The sequence below is a fragment of the Bos javanicus genome, chromosome 23 (assembly GCF_032452875.1).
Source record: "Bos javanicus breed banteng chromosome 23, ARS-OSU_banteng_1.0, whole genome shotgun sequence".
In the NCBI taxonomy this organism is placed as follows: Eukaryota; Metazoa; Chordata; class Mammalia; order Artiodactyla; family Bovidae; genus Bos; species Bos javanicus.
In genome coordinates, this window is record NC_083890.1 from 3,123,694 (window position 1) to 3,145,754 (window position 22,061).

Consider the following 22,061-nt stretch of genomic DNA (forward strand, 5'->3'; position numbering starts at 1 on the left):
ATGTATTCGTCTTGAAGTATTTGGGGAAGGGGACGTGTGTGTATCAGTAAGCACTAGCAGATAGTCTATAGTTGCACTAAAAGAATCAATACACTGGTTATCCTTGTTAGTGAACAAAATGCAATCTAAATAAAGGTATTTCATATGTAATATTAGGAAAAATGCTCAATGCTGAAAAGTTTTCAGTGAAACAGCTACTTTTTAATTATTGAAGACATATAAATTGATATCTCCCATACAAAAAACTTTGGAAACATATCAAGCCATGAAAATGCATACACCCTTTGACTAAAACCAGTTGCTAGCAATTTATATAAAGAAAATCGGAAACAAAAGAAGGGAAAAGCTCAGTGTGCGTAAATCTGTTGCATTGATAAGCAACAAACTGGAAACCACCTAAAGGTTCAGTAAGTGGAATGGGAGGCAATTGTATAACTACACAGGATAATGGTTTTTAAGTTGAGAATTAAAAGCAAACTTTAAAACAGCATTTTTCTTTTTAAAGGCAAATTACAACATCGTATTTCTCTAATGATTAAAACTTTAAAGAAATGATGCATTTTGAAACAGGAAGTGATGAAGTAGTAGAGTGGCAAAATCAGAGGCGGAGTCTCCCATGTCATGTTTTCACATCTTACCAAGAAATGCATATTAGGAGTTGCGTAAGTCTTTAAGTTCAAAATAATTTGATACAGATGACTAAAAACCTGCTGAATGAAGGTGATGTGATGTAGCGAAGGTTCCCTCCCATCCCTCCAAGCTCACTGCCGGGCTCACAGCAGAGGCGCAGTCAGTCACTGTGTGGCTGCTTTAGGGACAGGCTGGCTGGTCAGCCGAAAGCCCTGTGTGCCCACGTGTCTGTAGACAAAGTCCAGGAGATAACCATAATGCGTCTGCTCCGAGCCAAGCACTTGTTTCCCCACATGCTGTTATCCACAGAATAGTAAAATATATATATAGGAGGTGCTAGATCCTAGTAGAAGACAAGAATTCAATCTAAAAACTTCTAGAAAGGTAATCAAAATATTTCTAATTTTGTTATTCACAAAACTAACAACACTGAGATATTTTGTTCTTCAGAAATAACTATCAGTATCAAATGAATTATATATGACATACACAACTATTATCATTTAAGATAGTTCTTTATCGTTTTTACATGATTGTTTATAAGGACTGTTAGGTTTGAACACTAGTTGAATCTGGCTTCAGCGTTCTGCTGCAGTGTTTTGGAAGCAGCTCCTTTAGAATGCTCCAGCAGCTTGATGGCCTTGTCAGCGTTTTCAATGTTCCTAAGCAGGGTCTCTAGTCGTCTCTTAATTTTCTTCTGGTCCTCGAGAGCGCAGCCGATCACGATGGACTGGAACTTCTGGTCCACCGGCCCCGCAGGCACCTCGGAGGAACACGCGCTGTACAGCGACATCAGGTGACTCCGGGCGTTTCCCAGGTCATCCAGAAACTTGCTGACCACCTCATCGATGATCCGCGTGGCGTGCTTGAGGGACTCCTGCTGCTGGGGACTCCTAATTGTTTCTACTGAAACCTCCACAGTCAGGGTTCGTCCCATCAGACGGTTCGCAGTCAGATTTAATTCTTCTCGTTCTCCTAATCATAAAAAGTTTGAAATATGAATCAATATGAGACACACCTACATCTATGTCAGGAGCACTAAGGCATTTGTGTGTGGTTAAATCTAGCCTGCGAGCACCTATACATGTCTTAAAGGTATATACTGTTAGCAATAAGATTAACTTAGGATGCCAGGGAAGACTGAGGGCAAGAGGAGAGAGAGGAGGGCGAGAGAGGATGAGACGGCTGGATGGTATCACTGACTCAGTGGACAGGAGTCTGAGCAAACTCAGGGAGATGATGAAGGACAGGGAGGCCTGGTGTGCTGCGGTCCATCGGGTCACAAGGAGTCCTCCGAGCAACTGAACAGCATCAGCAGTGAAGAGGATCAGCCTGGACACCAGGTGACTACCGTGGTCATCGTGTCTGCAGAGGCTGGGGCGGGTGTGCTGGTCAGAGCAGGAAACCGTGCCCTGCGTCTACAGGACTATGTGCACTAGAGGAGGAAATACCTTTCCTTCTGCCTCTCTGAGCTTTTGGCTGAGACCTTGTGATCAGACAGATTAACAAGCAAAAACAAAACCAGAACCTTATTACCGTGTACAGCTCATGTATACATGAGACCCCCAGGGAAACTGAGTAACTCCTGGAGATGGCCCAGGCCTCCATCCTCAGGTAGAGATGAGGGGAGAGGCGAGTTTCAAGGGCCCCAGAAAGAGGACCAGAGGTGAGGTTTTCGTGGAGACCCCTTATAAGCGGAGGTTTCCTTTAGGAAGTGTAAATGTACATTTCCCTTACAAAACTGTGACCGTGTCTATTTCCAGAGCTGCTCCTGTGCCTGTGGTTTCTCAAAAATGACCAGCCCCAATAATCATTATGGCAGAGGCATGTTTTGGGCGGCACATCCCGTGCCTGTGAGCACACCGTGCCCGGCTCTGGCGGAGGAAACAGAGCCAAGACCCTGGAAGAAAGGCTGGCCCTAAACGAGGCGCTGACCTCATCCCGTCCGACCAACTCGGCCTGTGGTCTGAATCTCGGCCAGCAGGAGGAGGATGCTGGGTCATCCTCTCTCTGCTTATTTGGAAACAAGAAATCTGCGCCGCTCTGTGTAACGCCTTCCAAGTTCACTGCTGGTTGGCCAGGACGAGGGGCGGAAACGCTGACCCACTGAGGCCGTGTGAGGGTCGTGGCGCACCAGCCCCACGACCTGGGGGCGGTCAGGGGGCACACCCAGCCCCCCCGGGGCGGCCCGCCCTCTCTCCAGAAGGGGCTGCAGGGGCGCCCGACCCCCGTCACGCCTCCCCCCACCTGCTCCTGTCCTCTGTGCGCCCCGCTCCCCGCGCGGGCTCACCGTCGCTGATCTGCCGCATGTCCTGGCTGTTCTGGATGCTGTGGATCATCTCTAGGAGCACCTCCTTCTCCTGCTCCACGGCCGTGGCCGCCTCCCGCAGAGCCTCCACCCTGCGGGCAGGGACACAGTCAGTGCATGGAAGCCTCGTGCGCCCGCCCCCGTCCCCCTCCCGTCCAGCTCAGCTGTCAGGATGATCGGGGCACGCCCCCAACGCTTCACTCTTTTCTTTCCTATTCTGTCCTTTTTTCCTTCTTCATCCGCTTGCCCCGTGGCTCCTAGTTGCCTCCCTGCTCACAGGGCAAGCATTCTGTTTAGTGCTTTTCTATTTGTAGATAAAAACCTGTACTTGTTTACTCGTCACTGCTTCTTCACTCAGCAGCATATTTCTCTAAGACCCGCCGGGTTCCCTTGTTGCCCAGCCCCCAGCTCCCCTCACCACCCACCCGACTCCTGTCCCCTCGTGGCCCTGAAGACAGGCCCCCCCCAGGGTGGCACAGCTGAGACCCAGGGTGTGTCGCCCTGGGGACGCCTCTCCAGAGCAGGCGCTCGGGGCGCTCGGGGCGCTCGGTGGTCCCAGGAACCCCACCAGCACTCGCGTCCCCCAGTTGACAAGCGGTGTGTCAGCACTTAATCTGTGTTTCTTCACTGCTAATAATTTTGGACATCTCTTTGTATCCCTGTGAGCCTGTTCACAGCCGTTGCCTATTTTGCTCTTTCTTATTTAAACTGGGGTTACTGTCCTCTTGAGTTATCTCCCATCCAACCCCATATAATCTGTATCTGGGATGTCCTTCACTGAACACAGAGCCTTACTCTGAAGTGATCAGACCCATCTTTTCCTTGGTTTTGTTTTGCCTTCTGGCTCTCGCAGTGAAGTTTTGTTTCAGGGTCCTCCCGTCCTGAGATTGGGACGTACTTGCCTGCATCTCCTATTAACTTACTTTCACTTTTCTCATACTCATGTCTTCATCCATCCAGAATCCACCTCTGTTTATGATTAGATAAGGATTTTGTTTTCTTTTTCTCCAAATAGTGAACCATCTTCCCCAACACTATCTACCCTAAATCCATCTTTTCCTCAATGATTTGCAGACTGTCTGCCTCTGAAATCGATTCCTAAGCACCACTTGCCCCAACTCCCCTCCCCACCGCCACCTAGACACACATTCACTTACTGCACAGATACACAACAGTGACTAAAGAATGAGGCTGTGAAATCATCAGAAAACAGAACCCTGTGTGTCTGAAGTGCCACAAGTAAATAAGTCACCAACTTATGCAAAATAAATATAAGACCCAGCTCCAGTCCTCTAGCACATGTTCCTGCCATACAAGGGGGTCCCCGCCCCACCCCAGCCACACGCAGGCCTCTTCCCCTACAGGCACCCACCTGTTACCCCCAAAATAGCACCAACACACTGTAAAGTCACAGGGTTTCAATTCTCGGGATACTAAATATATGTTGGACTCTGCTTGTAAGAGCCAGTAGAAGCACAGAGCTTGTAAGAACCTTGTGTGACAAATGTGGCTGGAAAGCAATCAGAACCATGAGAACTCTACAGGACAGTGACCACGCATCAGACGGCCTTCCAGCGGCAAGCATGGCGCGCTCACACCTTCCACACAAGCAGACTCTCGGCCTGGGCCACACGAAGGGGGTCGGGTGAGCACAAACAAGAAACGCGCTACGAAAGTGACTCTAGTATTGAAATGGCACACGAGTCACTGGTAGAGGAGACGATGATGAAAGAAGAGCTGAATTTTCCAGCACTCCTGAGTTTGTATTCAAATATAAGATGATAAAGAGAAAATTGTTACTCGAAAGAAGTATAATCATAAGTATAATAATTTATAATAGTATGTTCATGGAGTTGTTAATAAGAAAATGGCTTGAAAGGAGCCACTCCAGAAAAAATATTTAATAAATCTGTCATATAAAGATGTTTTGTCATTAAATGAAACCAAATATAGAGGAAATTGGACGGAACTTTTCTCCCAAGGTTAGAAATTGCCAGGCATTTTCCCTGTGAAAAACAGATTTTGTTTTTTCTAGACTTTTTAATATATGATTTTATGTAAACTTCATTTCACAGCAAAGATACAATTCCATTCTTCAGCATGTGGATCCCCAGGGCTTTCCGGCAGCGTGGCCCTCTCATCTGCTGCCCCTCACCTCCTGAACATTCTTTATCCCTGGCCCAGGTCCACTAGGTGATCCTTTTTCAAAAGCCAGTCCTTTTGGCAGAACGGTTTCCTTAGCAACTTCCTCCTTCCTCTCCCTCAAGGCGTTCGAAACTACATCTGTCTAGTGTATGCACTACATCACTGGCTTAGTTTTTTATTTTAAAAAGCTGGACCTGGGACTTCCCTGGTGGTTCAGTGGCTAAGACTCCAAGCTCCCAGTGCAGGGGGTCCAGGCTGGCCTGCTGCCCAGGGAACGAGACCCCACACGCTGCAACTGAAGATGCTGTGGGCTGCCGTGAACACCGAGGAGCCCGTGTGCTGCTGTGAAGACCCAATGCAACCAAGTATCCAAACGAGTATTTTCAAAAGCTGAACCTCTACTTAGTTTGCTTAAGTCATCTTGTTACTGTTTATCAGCTATTGGTCTTACTTCAACTCACGTGTGCTGTGTTCAGTCTCTTCAGTCGTGTCCAACTCTTTGTGATCCTATGGACTGTAGCCCGCCAGGCTCCTCTGTCCATGGGATTCTTCAGGCAAGAACACGAGTCGGTTGCTGTGCCCTCCTCCAGGGCATCTTCCCGACCCAGGGACTGAATTTGCGTCTCTTACCTCCCCTGCATTGGCAGGTGGGTTTTTTTTTTTTTTTTTTTTTTTACCACTAGCAACACCTGGGAAGCCCTAAATTCAACTCGTATACACATCTTTTTGTCTCTGTCCCTTGCGTTAGTTTTAGAACAGTTAATTACTGAATATTCAAATATTTCCCACCCGCCCTTCTGTGATTTCTCCTGGAACTTTGCCCACAAGAGCGTTAGCCCATTTCACTTTATCCTTCACCTTCTTAACACATCACTTGACAATGCTCCTTGGCAGAGGGGGCAGCTCTGTTTTTACTAGCAGATCCTTCAAGAGCTATGTGTCCAAATTGGGAAAGAACCGATCCTCACAGCAAGGCTGGCCTGGGCTGTGCTCCTGGAAAACTCTCTGCATGAGATCACAACTAAGCTGTAACTACAGAGGAACTGTTCAGAATGTTCCGTGAGGACAAAATCTGGAGTGTGTGCCTCCTCAGCTGGTCTCGGCAGCCCGGGGACCAGGGGACGAGGTGCCGGGAGACACACCGGCCGCCCCGCAGGCGCCCCGGGCTGGGCGCGGGACCAGGTCCGCTGCTGCGTCCTAGCTGAGTGACCTCGAGCAGCTGCTGACATTCTCTCTGCCTCAGTTTCCTAATTTATGACACAGGGATCATGAGACGGTATGTGTGACTGAATGAAGTCAACGTGGTAAAGAGATTAACTCACCAACTGACAGCACAGACTAAATTATGAATTAATAGAGTCACAGAACTATGAATATGTAGGGCTGACTCCCACACCATTTTCTAGGAAAAATCGGAGCATCCCTGGTTTCCGGTACCCAGGGGCCCTGGGACCAATCCCTGCAGTCAGCAAGGGACCACCACACGCAGCACACGCCCACAACTGGGGCGTGAACCCCAGCTTCCGGGTGTTTCTATGCACTCAGCATTATGAACTCAGGACTGTGAGTAACAAGGCTCCTAATCATCACCCAGATAGTAAGGAACACTCACTACTGAGACACTGGTGTTAAAGCGGGCCGCGGCTTTAGGGTCAGGAGCTAGTCCTGAGCAGGACGGCCTCAGGTGGCCGCCCAGTCCCTCTGGACCTTTACTGCTGCTAAAGGAGATAATGGATGTCCTCCTGCCTTGGAGGGTTTTGGAAGGTTCACATGATACAGTTTATGAGAAGTGACCTTTTAAATTACAGACTCTGACACAGTATTAACTGGGGTGCTGTCTTCTGGCTCCGGGGGTCACGTCAGCCCAGCAGGAAACTCAGCTAAAGGACCCCGGCCCCTGCTCCCTTGTTCCTTGGCGGCCAAGCGCCCAGGAGGCCGCTCTGCGGACACTTGACAACAGCCGGCTCCCCGTCCCGTCCGTCTCCTGGGTTGCTCTCCACACCCTCATGGCCCAAGCATCTTCACCACCAGCCAGAGCTTCAGGGCCACTCACAGCCTGCAGAGATGGCATTCAACAGCCCCTGATCTAAATCCAGATCTAAGTGGAATTTTCACTTCTTTCAGTAAAATCATATACTATTCCTACACTTTGAAATATGACATAGTAACTCAAAAACTTCAGGCATAAAGCATTAAGCTCTACAGCCACTCCTCCTGAGCTCTTTTAACTTCTCAAGCCTCAATTTCCCACTTGGAGAATGAGGGTGACATAATTTCCCAAAAGGCACAGGACCTGTAAAGTCAGGCTGGTTAACTAAAATACCTGTTGGAGGGCATCATTTATGAATTATGATCACTGCTAAAATAGTAACAATTGTGAGCAAAGTGCTTGGAGCCACTGACAAATGGAAAAATCAGAGGCCATTTGCACTGGTCACGAAAACCCGAAGAGAAAGACATCACCTTTTTAGGAGGAAGCAAAAAAGGAGGTCTAGTTTCGTGCTAACCCATTAGAAACAACTGGAGTTTCTTCAGCGATTTGTCAGATGCCATCAAACATTTGAAAGTGCTTTAAACACCGTGGACACCAGTTCACATGGCAGGTCATGAAGCACTGAGCAGAATTCTGTTTTCGATTTCATGTGGAGAAAGTTTTTGCCGAAACGTACATTGGAGGGACAGTAAACCCAGACCTCTCGGTACAGTGTGTAATTTTCAGTATGCCTAGAACACTGCTTTATTAGCCACCTGTAACATGAAATTAAATGACAGTATTAATTAACACGTGAATGTCTCATTTTCTTTTAAACTTGATCTTCGGGGCCTTATTCTAGTTTCTAACAGCGCAGTGCTCTCTTCCATGACCCATGTGCCTTCATAAACTCTATTTTTACTTAACCTTCCAAAGCACTTCCTTAACTTTGTCAGCATCACTTTTTTTTAAAAAGAAAGAAGCAAAGCTCGTCAGTCTAAAACTAGAAAAGTCCTTAAAATGAACAATTGAACACACATTTATCAGTCTCAGCTCAAGGGTTAATTCAGCAAGTGATTAACCACTTGTACACGGTAATCAGAATTCACTTCACATTAAGGAAGCCCTGCTGCTGCTGCTAAGTCGCTTCAGTCGTGTCCAACTCTGTGCGACTCCATAGACGGCAGCCCACCAGGTTCCCCCATCTCTAGGATTCTCCAGGCAAGAATACTGGAGTGGGTTGCCCTAGAATGTAATATTTCAAACAAGAAACTTCCTTTTAAAGATTAGCACCTGCCCTATGTGAGGCACCAATTCAAGTCTTAGAACAATAACTCAGCTTCAAGAAAGGAACTGTGTCCTGTGCCGGAGCCTGGAAGAAAACATCCTTTCTTTCCAGCTAGGGAAGAGCCCCCCTGAAATGGCTGAGAACATGCCCTCAAAGTTCTTGAGATCAGAGACGCTGAGTCACTTGTTAACGCTGCTACATAAAATCGTCCACAGGAGCTGCTCTGCCTGTTCACCTGCTTCAGCTGGAGAAGGACCCTTGTCACTCTCTGTGAAATCATGGTGGTGGTGAGCATCTCATTTTCTGAGAAGATATTGTTTCTTTCTGTAATAATATAATAAAAACAACTATACAATAAATGACAAAAGTCAACATAAATATTAATAAATGATAGTAAGTGCCTCATTTGGTTATTAATGTACTTTACTAGCAAACAGACCCCTTGTCCTGTTTTGAGATAAAGCACATATGCAGCCCTTCTTAAAATTTTGTCTTACATATACTCCTTTGCTCACTCGGAGTCTGGTAACTATGGGAAAAATTCCCTGTGGTTTTAGGGAGTTTTGGACGCCTTGCTAAGATTTGCCTGTAATTACACCTGCACACAATTTACACGAACTTCAGTGACAATAAACAGTTACAGGAAGTACACAGAAGTCTTCATTCACTGTTAGAGGAAAAATTATTTCCCAAATTTCTTACAAATTATTTAGGAATCCTATACAAGCCGGTGACTACATTTGTCACTAAGGAGTGTCCCCGCACCGGTTTCTATAGGAATTGACAGCACAGCCTGAAAAGAATTTAGGAAAAGAGCCGGGTTGAGGCACTATGTGCTCTGGGAAAACTGGCAAAACAGGCTCTCAGGTTTTCAGGAAAATCTAAGGAACTCAGATTCCTGCATCTTCTCAAATTCAGAAAAGCACTAAAAGCCTTAAGGGAGACAGCAGCTCCTTCTGACCGGTGGTAACCTCTGCGCGCCTGACCCTGGGCCCTGCTCCAAAGTCACATCCTCGCTGACCTCGACCCGACCCTCGCCGCCAAAGCTTCCTTCTGCGCGCTGACCGCCGTGGACACGCCGACCACAGTGACACCCCGACCGGGAAGGGACACGCTGACAACAGTGACACCCCGACCGAGAGGGAGCGCTGCGGCTCGCGCTCTGGCGGCCGGGAAGGTGGGACGGCGCCCGGGGAGGCCGAGCGCCGCTTGGGGAGACACCTGTCCGCTGCTCTCGGGCCTGAGGCCAGACGGATTTTTCTGTTTTGCAAAGAGCTCGGTCGCCCAGCACATAAACCACTAACCGGCCCCGGTCCTAAAACCGCACGCGGCGGGGAGTGGGCCGGAAACACCTGGCCCCACGCGGAAGGTTCTGGAAGCTCCGCGGCGGCACGGCCGTCGTCTCAAGTCACATCCCCCCGACCTCCTCTGTTCGGGGTCGCGCGGTCCCGGCGCTCGGGGCCAGCCGCCGAAGGGTGGGGGGGCCGCTCCGCCGACCCAGCGCTGCGCTGCCCTCAGCGGGGCCGAGGCTGCCCCGCCGCTCCGCCCTCGCCCGCCGCTGCGTCCCCGCGCGCCCCCAGCCCCGCGCACCTGAGCTCCAGCTGGTCCAGGCTCTCGAGCAAGCGGCTGGAGCGGTCGGCCATGGACGAGGAGCGGCAGAAGCGGCCCTCGTTGGCCTTAGCGCTGATCCTCGCCTGAGCCATCTGCGCCGGCCGGGCGGCCCGAGGTCACCGCCGTCCCCACGCGCCAGCCGTCTCCTCGGACGCGCCGCCCGTAAACCCGAAGTCGGGGGCCGGGGAACCCAGGTGAGGGCGCGAGGGCTTGGCAGCCGGGCTCCGACCGCGCGTGCTGCCTCGGGGGCGGCGCGGCGGGGCGGCTCCGCGTGGCGCCAGGCCCAGCCCCGCCCGGAGCACGCCCCGGGGGCGAGGCCCGCGCCAACCACGCCCTCGCCCCGCCCCGCGGAGGGCCCGCCCCCAAACATGGCCGGGGCGGGGCTCGCGTCAGCCACGCCCCCACCCAGCCTGGCCCGCGGGGACCCCGCCTCCGACCACGCCCTGGGGCGGGCTCGCGCCAGCCCCGCCCTCGCCCCGCCCCGGGGCCCTCCGCCGCGAGGAAGGGGTCTTTTGCGCAGCCGTGGTTCCTGGGCACCTTCCCGAGGTGAGAACAGGAGTCCGGACGCCAACAGCGAAGCCTACAGAGCAGAAAACAGAAAGCCGCCCTGTCCAGCTGCGTGTAGGGGGCAAGGTGAACCTCACCGTTTTCACACCCTCTCATGAAAGCATTTGTAATGCCTTCTCTGTTTAAAAGCTACTGGTTGGAATTCGAGTGAAATGATTGTTATTTAAGACCGTTTCAAGCCCCATTTGTATAAACCTCCTGTTATGAGAAGACCATGGAGGCCGCTCGGCCACCGTGAAGGTCAGGGAGTAGTAGAGTGGTGGCGGGGCCGGGGCCTTTGCTCGCGTTTCCTCGTGGCTCTGCCCAGCAGTACACGGAGGGGATGCACAGGGCACCTGGAAGGGGATAATAACAGTTCAAGGCTGGAGCCCAGCCTTTAATCTGAGATCAAAGTCAAGGTACTTGAACAGAGATGAGGCCCCTAAGGCTAGATCCCAGTTCCTCTAACTCTAAATACTAATTCACAACTGCTGTAGGGGGTCATCTGGCCTCATTAGACGTTTTATCGTACCATGACAAACCTGGAATCCTTAGACATTTTGTAAATGTGCTGGACTCTCTCACACCTCAGACTCTGTGGATTCCAACTCCAGAGAATATCCAGGCCCATCTTCACTCCCCACTGGGCCAGCATCCCAGCCCTGCCCTCCCATCTGGTCTGGTGCTGTTTGCACCACTGTGCTCAGCTCAGCAGCTACAGTGATCCAGAATAAGGCACAGCACAGCATTTCTCAGAAACCTTCAGCGGCTCCTCACTTGTAAAAAATGAGTAAAAGCCAAGGCCTTCAGAAGAGGCGTCAAAGGACTCTTGTCTCCAAGCTGCCTGCGCTAGCCTTACTTTGCATGTCTGGATAAGCTCACTCCCTGCCTTCAGGCCTTTGCTGAAGTTCACTAAGGACCCTGATCGCTCTAGTAGGAACAGCAAGCCCCCCACTCCCCGGCCGCCCCCACCGGTCCTTCTCAGCTCATTCGGCTATTTTCCTTCCTCATCTCAACACCGCCCGCAGGTGTGCCCCACTGCGGAGGTGAGGGCTTCCTTTTGCTCACTGATGTATTTCAAGTGCTTAGAATAGTAGCTGACAAATATAAGTACTCAATAAATACTTTGTGAGTGAAAGAATAAATGGTTTAAAAGAAATTTAAAGGAAAAATATTGATGGAAAAAAAGAAAGCTCTTTAAGTTGAGGCCTATGCTATTGAGTCTCTGGTTACCCTGCCCGAGGGAGTCCAGGAGAGTCCTTGCACCTTGTTCTTGGGAGAGGTCTGAGTGACCAAATGGTCAGGAGGACAAGGAGACAGAAGGAAGGGTTGGGCTGGTAGGATACCAAGCATCCAAAAACAAACTCTTTAAGGGAGGAATTTTTATTTAAGACAGTCAATGATACCACCAACCAGACGCTGTCAGTACATTACCTATATATCCTTTTAAAAATAAACACTGTCATTCATTTTTTTGACAAAAGCAGTTATTCAGGTATAAAAAGGCATCACAATAAAAACTTTTTAAAAGAAAAAAAAAACTATCACAGTAAAATGAAAAACGAATAAAAGCAAACAAGTAAGCATCGTTGTCAGAAACATTCTCTTGATAATATTCCCCATTACTTTGTGTGACATCCACTCTCCTCCATGTGTCTAAATTAAGTTCAAATGAGTAAGCTGGATTTAGAAAAGGCAGAGAAACCAGGGATCAAATTGCCAACATCTGCTGGATCATTGAAAAAGCAAGAGAGTTCCAGAAAAACATCTATTTCTGCTTTATTGACTATGCCAAAGCCTTTGACTGTATGGATCACAATAAACTGTGGAAAATTCTGAAAGAGATGGGAATACCAGACCCCCTGACCTGACTCTTGAGAAACCTAAATGCAGGTCAGGAAGCAACAGTTAGAACTGGACACGGAACAACAGACTGGTTCCAAATAGGAAAAGGAGTACGTCAAGGCTGTATATTGTCACCTTGCTTATTTAACTTCTGTGCAGAGTACATCATGAGAAACGCTGGGCTGGAGGAAGCACAAGCTGGAATCAAGATTGCCAGGAGAAATATCAATAACCTCAGACATGCAGAAGACATCACCCTTATGGCAGAAAGTGAAGAGACACTAAAAAGCCTCTTGATAAAAATGAAAGAGGAGAGTGAAAAAGTTGACTTAAAGCTCAACATTCAGAAAACGAAGATCATGGCATCTGGTCCCATCACTTCATGGGAAATAAGATGGGGAAACAGTGGAAACAGTATCAGACTTTATTTCTTGGGCTCCAAAATCACTGCAGATGGTGACTGCAGCCATGAAATTAAAAGACACTTACTCCTTGGAAAAAAAGTTATGACCAACCTAGGTAGCATATTGAAAAGCAGAGACATTACTTTGACAACAAAGGTCAGGTATGGATGTGAGAGTTGGACTGTGAAGAAAGCTGAGCCCCAAAGAATTGATGCTTTTGAACTGTGGTGTTGGAGAAGACTCCTGAGAGTCCCTTGGGCTGCAAGGAGATCCAACCAGTCCATTCTGAAGGAGATCAGCCCTGGGTGTTCCTTGGAAGCAATGATGCTAAAGCTGAAACTCCAGTACTTTGGCCACCTCATGCGAAGAGTTGACTCACTGGAAAAGACTCTGATGCTGGGAGGGATTGGGGGCAGGAGAAAAAGGGGATGACAGAGGATAAGATGGCTGGATGGCATCACTGACTCGATGGACTTGAGTTTGAGTGAACTCCGGGACTTGGTGATGGACAGGGAGGCCTGGCGTGCTGTGATTCATGGGGTTGCAAAGAGTCGGACACGACTGAGCGACTGAACTGAACTGAAACATGATTTTTAATTTTGTAGTAAGCAGAAATACAATCAGTGACAATTATTAAAACATTAAGCAACCCAATGACCTTAAGGATCATGATGACTACCCCTTCCCCACTGTGTCACTCTGGACCATTCACACATGAGTGTCCCAGCAACACAGCGCCCCTGCCCAGCAGGCGCCTCCAGCACAGCCGTCTCCTGGACACCCGTTCACCTCCCACTGCTGAGCAGGCTCCCCAGACGTCTTTAAGCTCTATAACCACCTCCCAAAGCCTTAACCTACTCTTAACAAATTAACAGTACAGTATGCTCGCTTTGGAAAAATGACTACGGCATTCTCAAGCTATGACGTCTACTTAAAAAGCAAGCATGGAGGACAGAACTGACAGCTTAAGAAAGAAAGAACACAAACTGGTTTCCAATGTGGACTGAAAAGACTATATGATAATAATAAAACAAGTCATACTATTTAACACTCAATTATCTAGTTGCAGAGAAAGACCAAAGTTCTAGCTAGGATATTTTTTGTCTTAAAGAAAAATTTAAATTTATAGAAAAATTTAAGTTTGGTAAATAATTACTACTCAAAATTTTTAGGGATGACATTTCTGGTCAAATAACATGAAGTATATTCACAAAGATTGTATGACAAGCCCCTTTTTAGTCTTCTAATTATATAACATTTTTTATTATTCATCATGGGGCTTCAACATTTAAAAATTAAATATGTAATACCAACTGTAGGACACTGATATTTTAATGAATAACTAACATGAAGATACTTCCATATGAATGAAAAATTTTAAAGGGTTAAGGAAGATTACTCCTGAGTAGACTTTCAACATTATTTTCTAAAGAATACTATGTTTACAGAAATATATATATATATATATATATATATATATATATAAAAGGACTAATATTAAAAGTATGCCTAATTCTATGCAAATACTTTTACATCATTCCCTTTAAACAGAAAATAATACAAGTCATATGAAAGTCGAAGTAGGTAAAAAGAATGGAAAAACTTTCTTTTTACTACTTTCAAAGAAATTAGGTTGGTTTTCTTTTTCATTCCAGCAATGTACAGCTCTAATTAAAGCAGGACTATACATCTCAGTGAAAGCCACAAAGAACATTGCTGATAAAATTCTTCATCTGTTTTCACAATCAGTTTCCACTGCTCTCTTCCAATAATCATAAAAAGACCTCAAAGATAATATATATTAGTGCCACATGAGAAGTAAAATTTACAGAAAAAATGAGCTATGATAGTTTTATTTATATTCATTTTCACTCTTAAAAAAATAAACTAGAATTATCTGTACAGTACAATTAAAATTAAAGAACCAATTCTATTTGGGAAACATAAACAATAGTCAAGGGCTTCTTTATTTCTTTTTTTAAAATCCTTTTAACCTAAGTATATGAATTCAAGGTTACCTGGGAAACATGATACCTATATTAGAATATATAATTTGTATTTGCATTAACATATATTCTGTTCCTCTATACATTTTTGCAAATGGCACAAAAACACAAAGCAATATCAGAGTTTGAACATACAAAAGCAAAAACAGTGTGTTTTCAAATACATTTGTACTAGTAGGTCTGTGGTCTCCTTTAGAAAACAAACTCAAGAATTCATCATCCTGAGTCTCTTCAAGGCCACTTGATGTTGTGTGGTAATACCTTTAGTTACATTTCCTCAAGACTTCTTCTAATAGCTTCTTCTAATTCCACATCTGCATTAAAAAAGAATATTTTAACATTTAGGGCAGAAAACTGATAAAAATGTACTTAATGTAAGTCTCATCAACTACATCTGTATTTTCAGGAAGAAAAGGAAATACAACTTGAGAAACTGAAGATAACTTTGCAGTTTCTTCATCATAAAATTTGACTTTTGAAATATGAGAATCTGGATATGATCTTAAACTGAATTACAGTATATCTGAGCTTAAAATGCTAAGAAACTTATTAGTTATTTCCATTTAGGGACATAGAAAGACAACAAACTTCGAGAATGACTGACAGGTATTCACCAGACTTAACAGGGGAAAAAAGAGTATCTATTTCCAAAAAAGATTTGAGGTAATACATATAAAACTTACCAGTAGAAAAAGAAAGGCAAAATCATGAAATGGCAAAACCTCAAAAGCTATTAAAATTTTAGTTTTAATTTTTCTAGTATCTAAGACAAAGAGTCAAATTCAAGGCTATATAATATCCTCTGAGAAGCATTTATTATATATACATATGCACTCACTGAACAAATTTATTGAATGCCCACTGTATATCAGGTACAAAATACAACAGTGAGCAAGACAGACATTCTTGGGTTCACTGGTCTTTTTCTCCATTTCCTGAGAAAGATGCTAAAAACTCAAGGGGGTAATTAGGTGTCAAGTTTCTTGGCCTTCACTAGCTTCTCACACCAGATTTATCTAATCCTGTCCAGTCCATAGTCTCCCGCAGTCTACTGGGTTCACAAGCACAATAATTCCTCTAATATGCAGCCACCTCTTCCTATGAGCTGGGGCACTAGTGTTACATCCTTAGGAATTTAAAACACTACAAGCTACTCTACACTGTGTTAAAGCTAGATTCTAGGTCAGTGCATTGCCCTAAGATGAATTCAAAGGGATGAAGAAATGTACAGAAAAGCCAAGATGCTCTTAGCAAACAAAGAAGAAAAAGGTGACAAGATTTCTTTTTATGAAAACTTATTACAAAGTTATAGTAATTAAGAATGTGGTACCAGTGCAAATCCGACTGCCAGTGCAGGAGATGCAGGTTCGATCCCTGGGTTGGGAAGATCCCCTTAAGAAGGAAATGGCAACCCGCTCCAGTATTCTTGCCTGGGAAATCTCAGTCCATTGGGTCGGGTACCAAAGAGTCGGACACGACTTAGTGACTAAACTACAACAAACCAGCCCAAGAACTGGTGAACAGACCAAAGAGGCAGCACCGACAGCTCTATGGAAACCTGATCGATTACACGGGCAGCCTTGCAGAATGGTGGGGCAAGGTGGGGTTTTCAATACATGATGGAGAGAAACTGGCAGGCCACATGGAAAAAAAATAAATTTATCCCCACCTTATGGAATATACAAAAATACAGTTCAGGTTTACTGTGTATTAACTGTGTAAGAGCAAAGGTGGAACAACAAACAGCAAAGAACATGGGACTATGTTCAGGACCTTAGTGTAGGGAAAGAATTAAACAGGATTCAAAAACATTATGAAAAAGAATGGTACTTCGGAATGCATTAAAATTCCTTTAATCCATCAAAAGGAGAGTGTAAAAAGACAAGACATAAAGAGAAAATATTTGCAATACACAGATCTTATACCTAAAAAGATTTTCAACCCAGAAAAATCAGTAAAAAGATAGTCAAAACTCAAGAAATCTGCAAAGACACTGGCAAAAGATGTCAAAAGGTCAAATAAACATTAATCATCAGAACAATGTAAATTCAAACCACAAAAAAATGCCTACCACTAGGTAAAATTAAAAAGACCAATAATTCAATGATTAATGAAAATGTAGATCAGTAGGAGCTCACACTCACTACTGGAATGAAAAAAAAATTCGAACAACCACTTTTGTAAAAAACCTTGCATAATCTACTAGAGCTGAATGTCAGCAAGTCTCCACCTCAGTATATATTCCTAGAAATGTGGAAATTATTTGCAACAGCCAACCCAATGTCTGTAAGTGATACATGAATTGATTTATGTGTAAAGTTATCTTACAGGTACTGGAAATGAACAAACCAAAGCTACATGCTAACAATCAGATGAATCTGTAAAACAGTGTTAACTAAAGGCATTCAGACCCAAAATATGAGTAATATAGACCATGACTGTGCTGTTCAATGTGATGCACACTGACTATATGTGGCTATTTGTGTTCTGATTAACTGAAATTAAGTGAGGGGGATGCTTCTAGGGAACTGACCATTGTGGGCTGAATTGTGCCCCCCTCAAGATATGTTCTTACCCTGGTATGCGTGAATGTGACCTAATTTGGAAATAGGGTCTTTGTGAGTGTGACCAAGTTAAGATGAGGTCACTAGGGTGAGCCCTAATTCAACATGACTGACGTCCTTATTGGAAGAAAATGCCACGTGAAGATGGACACACAGGTAGATGGTCCCGTGATGATGGACGCAGAGACAGATACATCTACAAGCCAAGGAATGCCTGCTGTTGGGTAAGGGAGTTAGAGAAGGCAAGGTTCAGAAAAAGATGGAAGCCGGCACTTTACAGGAACAGATCACCTTAAATGAGGCGAGAAGGGGCAGCAGTCAGATTAGTGAGCTGCTGCACTAACCCAAGAAAAGAGTAAGTATATATAGGCATATGTGTGGAAATCTACTGTCTTAAGGGGGCCTGTTCTTCTCCAAGGTTGTTCGGAGTAGTTATCTCTTGAACAGCTGGGGCAAGGAATTTTGGAGATCGGCCAGAGGCTGGACCGGCTGGAAGCTGGGCATAACCAACCTAATGTCCATTTTCCCTTTGGGTGATAGAGTTCTTTGTTTTGCATAGAATAGTGGGGAGGACCTGGAGGGGAGTTTTAACTCCAGGCTACCTCGAGCCATGCAACTTTCCTTCACCTACAGTTGACATTAACAACCAGAATCTGGGAGCAGGACCATGGCCCTACCAACAGCTTGACCTTAGATGGGTGAACGCGACGACTGTGAGACAATTTCTATTGTTTTAAGCCACCTCGTTTGTAGTACTTAGGTGAGCAGCCCCAGGAAATCAACCCACTGGTAATACTCTTTTTTAATCTGAAAGATGGTCACCTGTTTTGCGAGATGTTTTGTACAATTTCTGTGTGTATTATATACACATATACACACACAGAGAACCAAAAATCTGGAGGACCAGGGTATAAGTTGGGGAAAAGGATCAGAGCTGAAGTGTTCCAGAGTCCTTTTATTGTTTTATGGAGGCAGACAACATGTACATACACTTTAGTCTTTAAGTTACATATAAAAAATGTGATAAAATGCCAAGGTAACCACAGAAAGAACAGAAACAAATACACAGGATACACACCAACTTGAAAAAACAAAGAGGAAGCTAAGAATGAAATTGCAGAAGTAAATACAAAAACATTAATATCTCACAGTGAACTTACAGGAATTAAACTTGCCAGTTAGAATGGATAAAAACGAAAGCAACTAAATGGTTCCACTTCCAATAAACTTCCACTCTAACAGTAGAGTAGCTTATATTGGGGAGAAGGCAATGACACCCCACTCCAGTACTCCTGCCTGGAAAATCCCACGGACTGAGGAGCCTGGAAGGCTGCAGTCCATGGGGTTGCTGAGAGTCGGACACGACTGGGCGACTTCACTTTCACTTTTCACTTTCATGCAATGGAGAAGGAAATGGCACCCCACTCCAGTGTTCTTGCCTGGAGAATCCCAGGGACGGGGGAGCCTGGTGGGCTGCCGTCTATGGGGCTGCACAGAGTCGGACACAACTGAAGCGACTTAGCAGCAGCAGTAGCAGCTTATTGGATTAATTCTCCCCTAGATAACAATTATAAACTATTTTAAGGCACTAAAGAACAATAAAAATCAGGTAGAAATAGGACCGAAGTTAATTATTGAAATAAATGAATTACACAGGGCTAAATATGCAGCTTTACACCTTGTTTCTCATTTGCCTTAGGGCATGCCGACATCCCTGTGAAACAAGATGCAAACTGAGGAGTCAGACAGATGACAGAGGGTGCGAAGGGGAGGTGGTGGCAGGAGGGTAGGAACAGCAGAAAGAGATCCCAGCAGAAATGAGAAAGTAACAGAAGAGGATCCTCCGAATCTACAAATCGTTGGCTGACTTCTGAACTCTGCATACACGAGAAAGGAGCCGAGATTCTCGTGAGAAACAGCAGTCGGAAAGCTAAAAGAAGCAAGCGACTGCTGCCTGCTGTGGCGGAGAGAGAGTTTGGTGTCCGAGTCCAGCAAGTTAACTACCTACAAGAAAAAAAAAATTCCTCAGAGGAAGTTAACAGTATTCTGAGAATCTATAATTTACATCACAAACATCCAGCATACATCAAAAATCACGTGACTTGCAAAGAAAGAAGAAATGTGCCGCACAGTCAAGAGGAAGAGCAGACAAAAGAAACTGACACACAAGATAATCAAGCTACTGATTGGGATTAGCAGAAAAGAGATTTTAAGAAAAGTTAAAACTATTTTCAAGGACATAAGGTTGAGTGGATAAGAAATCTCAACAGAGAAATAAAAACTATTAAAGAGAAAACACAAGTTTTGAAACTGAAAATTTACTAAGTCAGCTTAACACTGGAGGTGGCAGAAGACTGAATAATAAACTTGAAGACTGGACAACAGAAGTGATCAAATATGAAGAAAAGAGAGAAAGAATACTGGAAGAAGATGACAAACCTGTGGGTAAATCTAAACCACAGAACATGCATAACTGGAGTTCCAAAAGAAAAGCAGACAGAAAGTGGGACAAACAATTGTGAAGAAGTAATTGGGGGAAACTTATAAACTTAGAGATAACATGAAGCTAAGGAAACTCCAAGTAGATACAAAGATAGCTACATCCAGGGACATTACCAAAAACTGCTAAAATCCAAAGACAAAGAGGAAATATTAATAGCAATAAGAGGGAAAAAATGACATACGTGCATATAGGGGAGCAATAATAGAAATTATGGTCATTTGTCAGGACAAACAAAGGAGGCTGGCCACAAAACAAGAAAATGGAGCTCCAGCTCTAAAGTGCTGAAGAAAAAAACACTAGTTAACCAGAATTCTAAAGCCAGAGAAAATATACTTCAAAATTAAAGGGAAAATAAAGATATTTTCATAAATGAAACAATATTCAACACTAGCAAAACTGCATTACATTAATATAAAACAGGACAGGAAATTCTTTAGGCTGAAGAAAAAGGACATCAGATAGAAACCGTAATCTACTGGAAAGAATGAAAGGTCATTTGAAATGGTAACTATGTGGATAAATATTAAAAACTCTATTTCTTCTTTCCTTTCTTTAAAACTCAAAGCAATGTTTAGAGCAAAAAATAATATTTTCTTATAGTGTTTATAACAAAAGCCAAAGTATATATCTCATAACCGAGCAACCATAAAAAACTGGACAGATTGTCAGAGTAAATCAAAAAGTAAGATCAAACTTAGAGACGTAGTTTCAAATTCAGAATCAGATTTAGAGACGTAGTTTCAAAACAAAGATATAAATAGACTGAAAATAAAAGAATGGAAAAATATACACTGTGTCAATATTAAGCATAAGAAAGCTTGAGTAGCTATATTAATATCAAACAAAAACATTTTATGATAAAAGGTATTACCAGAGATAAAGAACAGTTCATAGTATCATAACGCTAAACAGATCAGTTTAGCACACATCAGAAATGTATATGCAACTAAAAACAGAACTTCAAAACACAAAATAACTAAAGAGAAAAAGTAAATCTACAATCCTTGATGAAGAAGCTCACTGTTACTACCGTGGTAACTGATAGGTTAACTAGATAAAAAAAAAATCACTGAGGATGAAGATCTGATATTATCAACCACCTTGACCTAACTGACAATCAAAAACAGAAATACATTCAAGTGCATACAGAATATTCATCAAGACAGACCACAGGTTGAGACACGAAAGTCTCAATAAATATCAAAAGTTTTAAATTTTACAGAGTATATTCTCTTACCACAACAAAATTAAATTAGAAATAATAAGACATTCAAATATTAATATTTGTAAATTCAACAATATATCTAAAGAGTCAATAGATCAAAGGAGACAATATAAGGAAAATTAGAAAATATTTCAAACTGATAGCAAAAACATGAAAATTTGTGGAACACAGTCAGTTCAGTCACTCAGTTGTGTCCAACTCTTTGCCACCCCATGGACTGCAGCACGCCAGGCTTCCCTGTCCATCACCAACTCCTGGAGTTTACTCAAATTCATGTCCATTGAGTTGGTGATGCCATGGGGACCATCTCATCCTCTGTCGTCCCCTGCTCCTCCTGCCTTCAATCTTTCTCAGCATCAGGGTCTTTTCCAGTGAGTGAGTTCTTCATGTCAGGTGGCCAAAGTATTGGAGTTTCAGCTTCACCATCAGTCCTTCCAATGAATATTCAGGATTGATTTCCTTTAGGATGGACTGGTTTGATCTCCTTGCAGCCCAACAGACTCTCAAGAGTCTTCTCCAACACCACAGTTCAAAAGCATCTATTCTTTTGACACTCAGCTTTCTTTATAGTCCAACTCTCACATCCATCCATGACTACTGGGAAAACCATAGCTTTGAGTAGATGGACCTTTGTTGGCAAAGTAATGTCACTGCTTTTTAATATGCTGTCTAGGTTGTGGAACACAGTAAAAAGTAGAAAGCTGACAAACTACAGTCTGTGGGCCAAATCCAGTCCACCAGTAACTTTTGTAAACTTCACTGTATACTTGACACTCCTTTGTTTATGTATTGAGAATAGCTGCTTTCATGCTATAATAGCAGAGTTGAGTAACTAACAGAGACCACAGGAACTACAAAGCCTAAAATATTTACTATCTAGTATTTTACAGAAAAAGCTTAAAGATTGCTTATCCTGGCTTAGAGGGAAATAAACATCTTTAAATGTTTACATTTAAAAAATAAGGAAAAAAAAATTCAATCAACAGTCTAAATGTCACATTAAAAAGCTATAAA

At 44.3% G+C, this 22,061-nt stretch overlaps 2 protein-coding genes across 4 annotated transcripts in view; both read right to left on the minus strand.

Moving 5' to 3' along the window:
• Positions 1–179: 179 nt before the first annotated feature.
• Positions 180–10,244, minus strand: BAG2 (BAG cochaperone 2). The gene is made up of 3 exons (XM_061397781.1): positions 9,934–10,244; positions 2,921–3,030; positions 180–1,605 (listed from the first exon to the last, which is right to left on the minus strand). Exons 1-3 carry the CDS (start codon positions 10,044–10,046, stop codon positions 1,193–1,195), a joined length of 636 nt encoding a protein of 211 aa, XP_061253765.1. The 5' UTR covers positions 10,047–10,244; the 3' UTR covers positions 180–1,192.
• A 1,623-nt stretch (positions 10,245–11,867) lies between these two features.
• The window catches only part of ZNF451 (zinc finger protein 451), a 90,661-nt gene continuing 80,467 nt past the window's right edge, over positions 11,868–22,061 (minus strand). For 2 of the 3 annotated variants that reach the window (XM_061397778.1, XM_061397776.1), the window contains one exon: positions 11,868–15,069. In XM_061397778.1, coding sequence (XP_061253762.1) covers positions 15,023–15,069 — 47 coding nt within the window. In that variant the 3' untranslated portion in view covers positions 11,868–15,022. Of the gene's footprint in view, positions 19,324–22,061 lie in introns of all 3 variants that reach the window. The other variant, XM_061397777.1, reaches the window with a different exon arrangement.

What these genes read in the sequence shown, in the direction of transcription:
- BAG2 (XM_061397781.1), bottom strand. Translation starts at nt 10,046, where the DNA reads ATGGCTCAGGCGAGGATCAGCGCTAAGGCCAACGAGGGCCGCTTCTGC. An exon ending in CTGGACCAGCTGGAGCTCAG is followed by an intron (nt 3,031 to 9,933) that starts GTGCGCGGGGCT and finishes CCCTGCCCGCAG; the next exon opens with GGTGGAGGCTCTGCGGGAGG. An exon ending in CATGCGGCAGATCAGCGACG is followed by an intron (nt 1,606 to 2,920) that starts GTGAGCCCGCGC and finishes TTTTATGATTAG; the next exon opens with GAGAACGAGAAGAATTAAAT.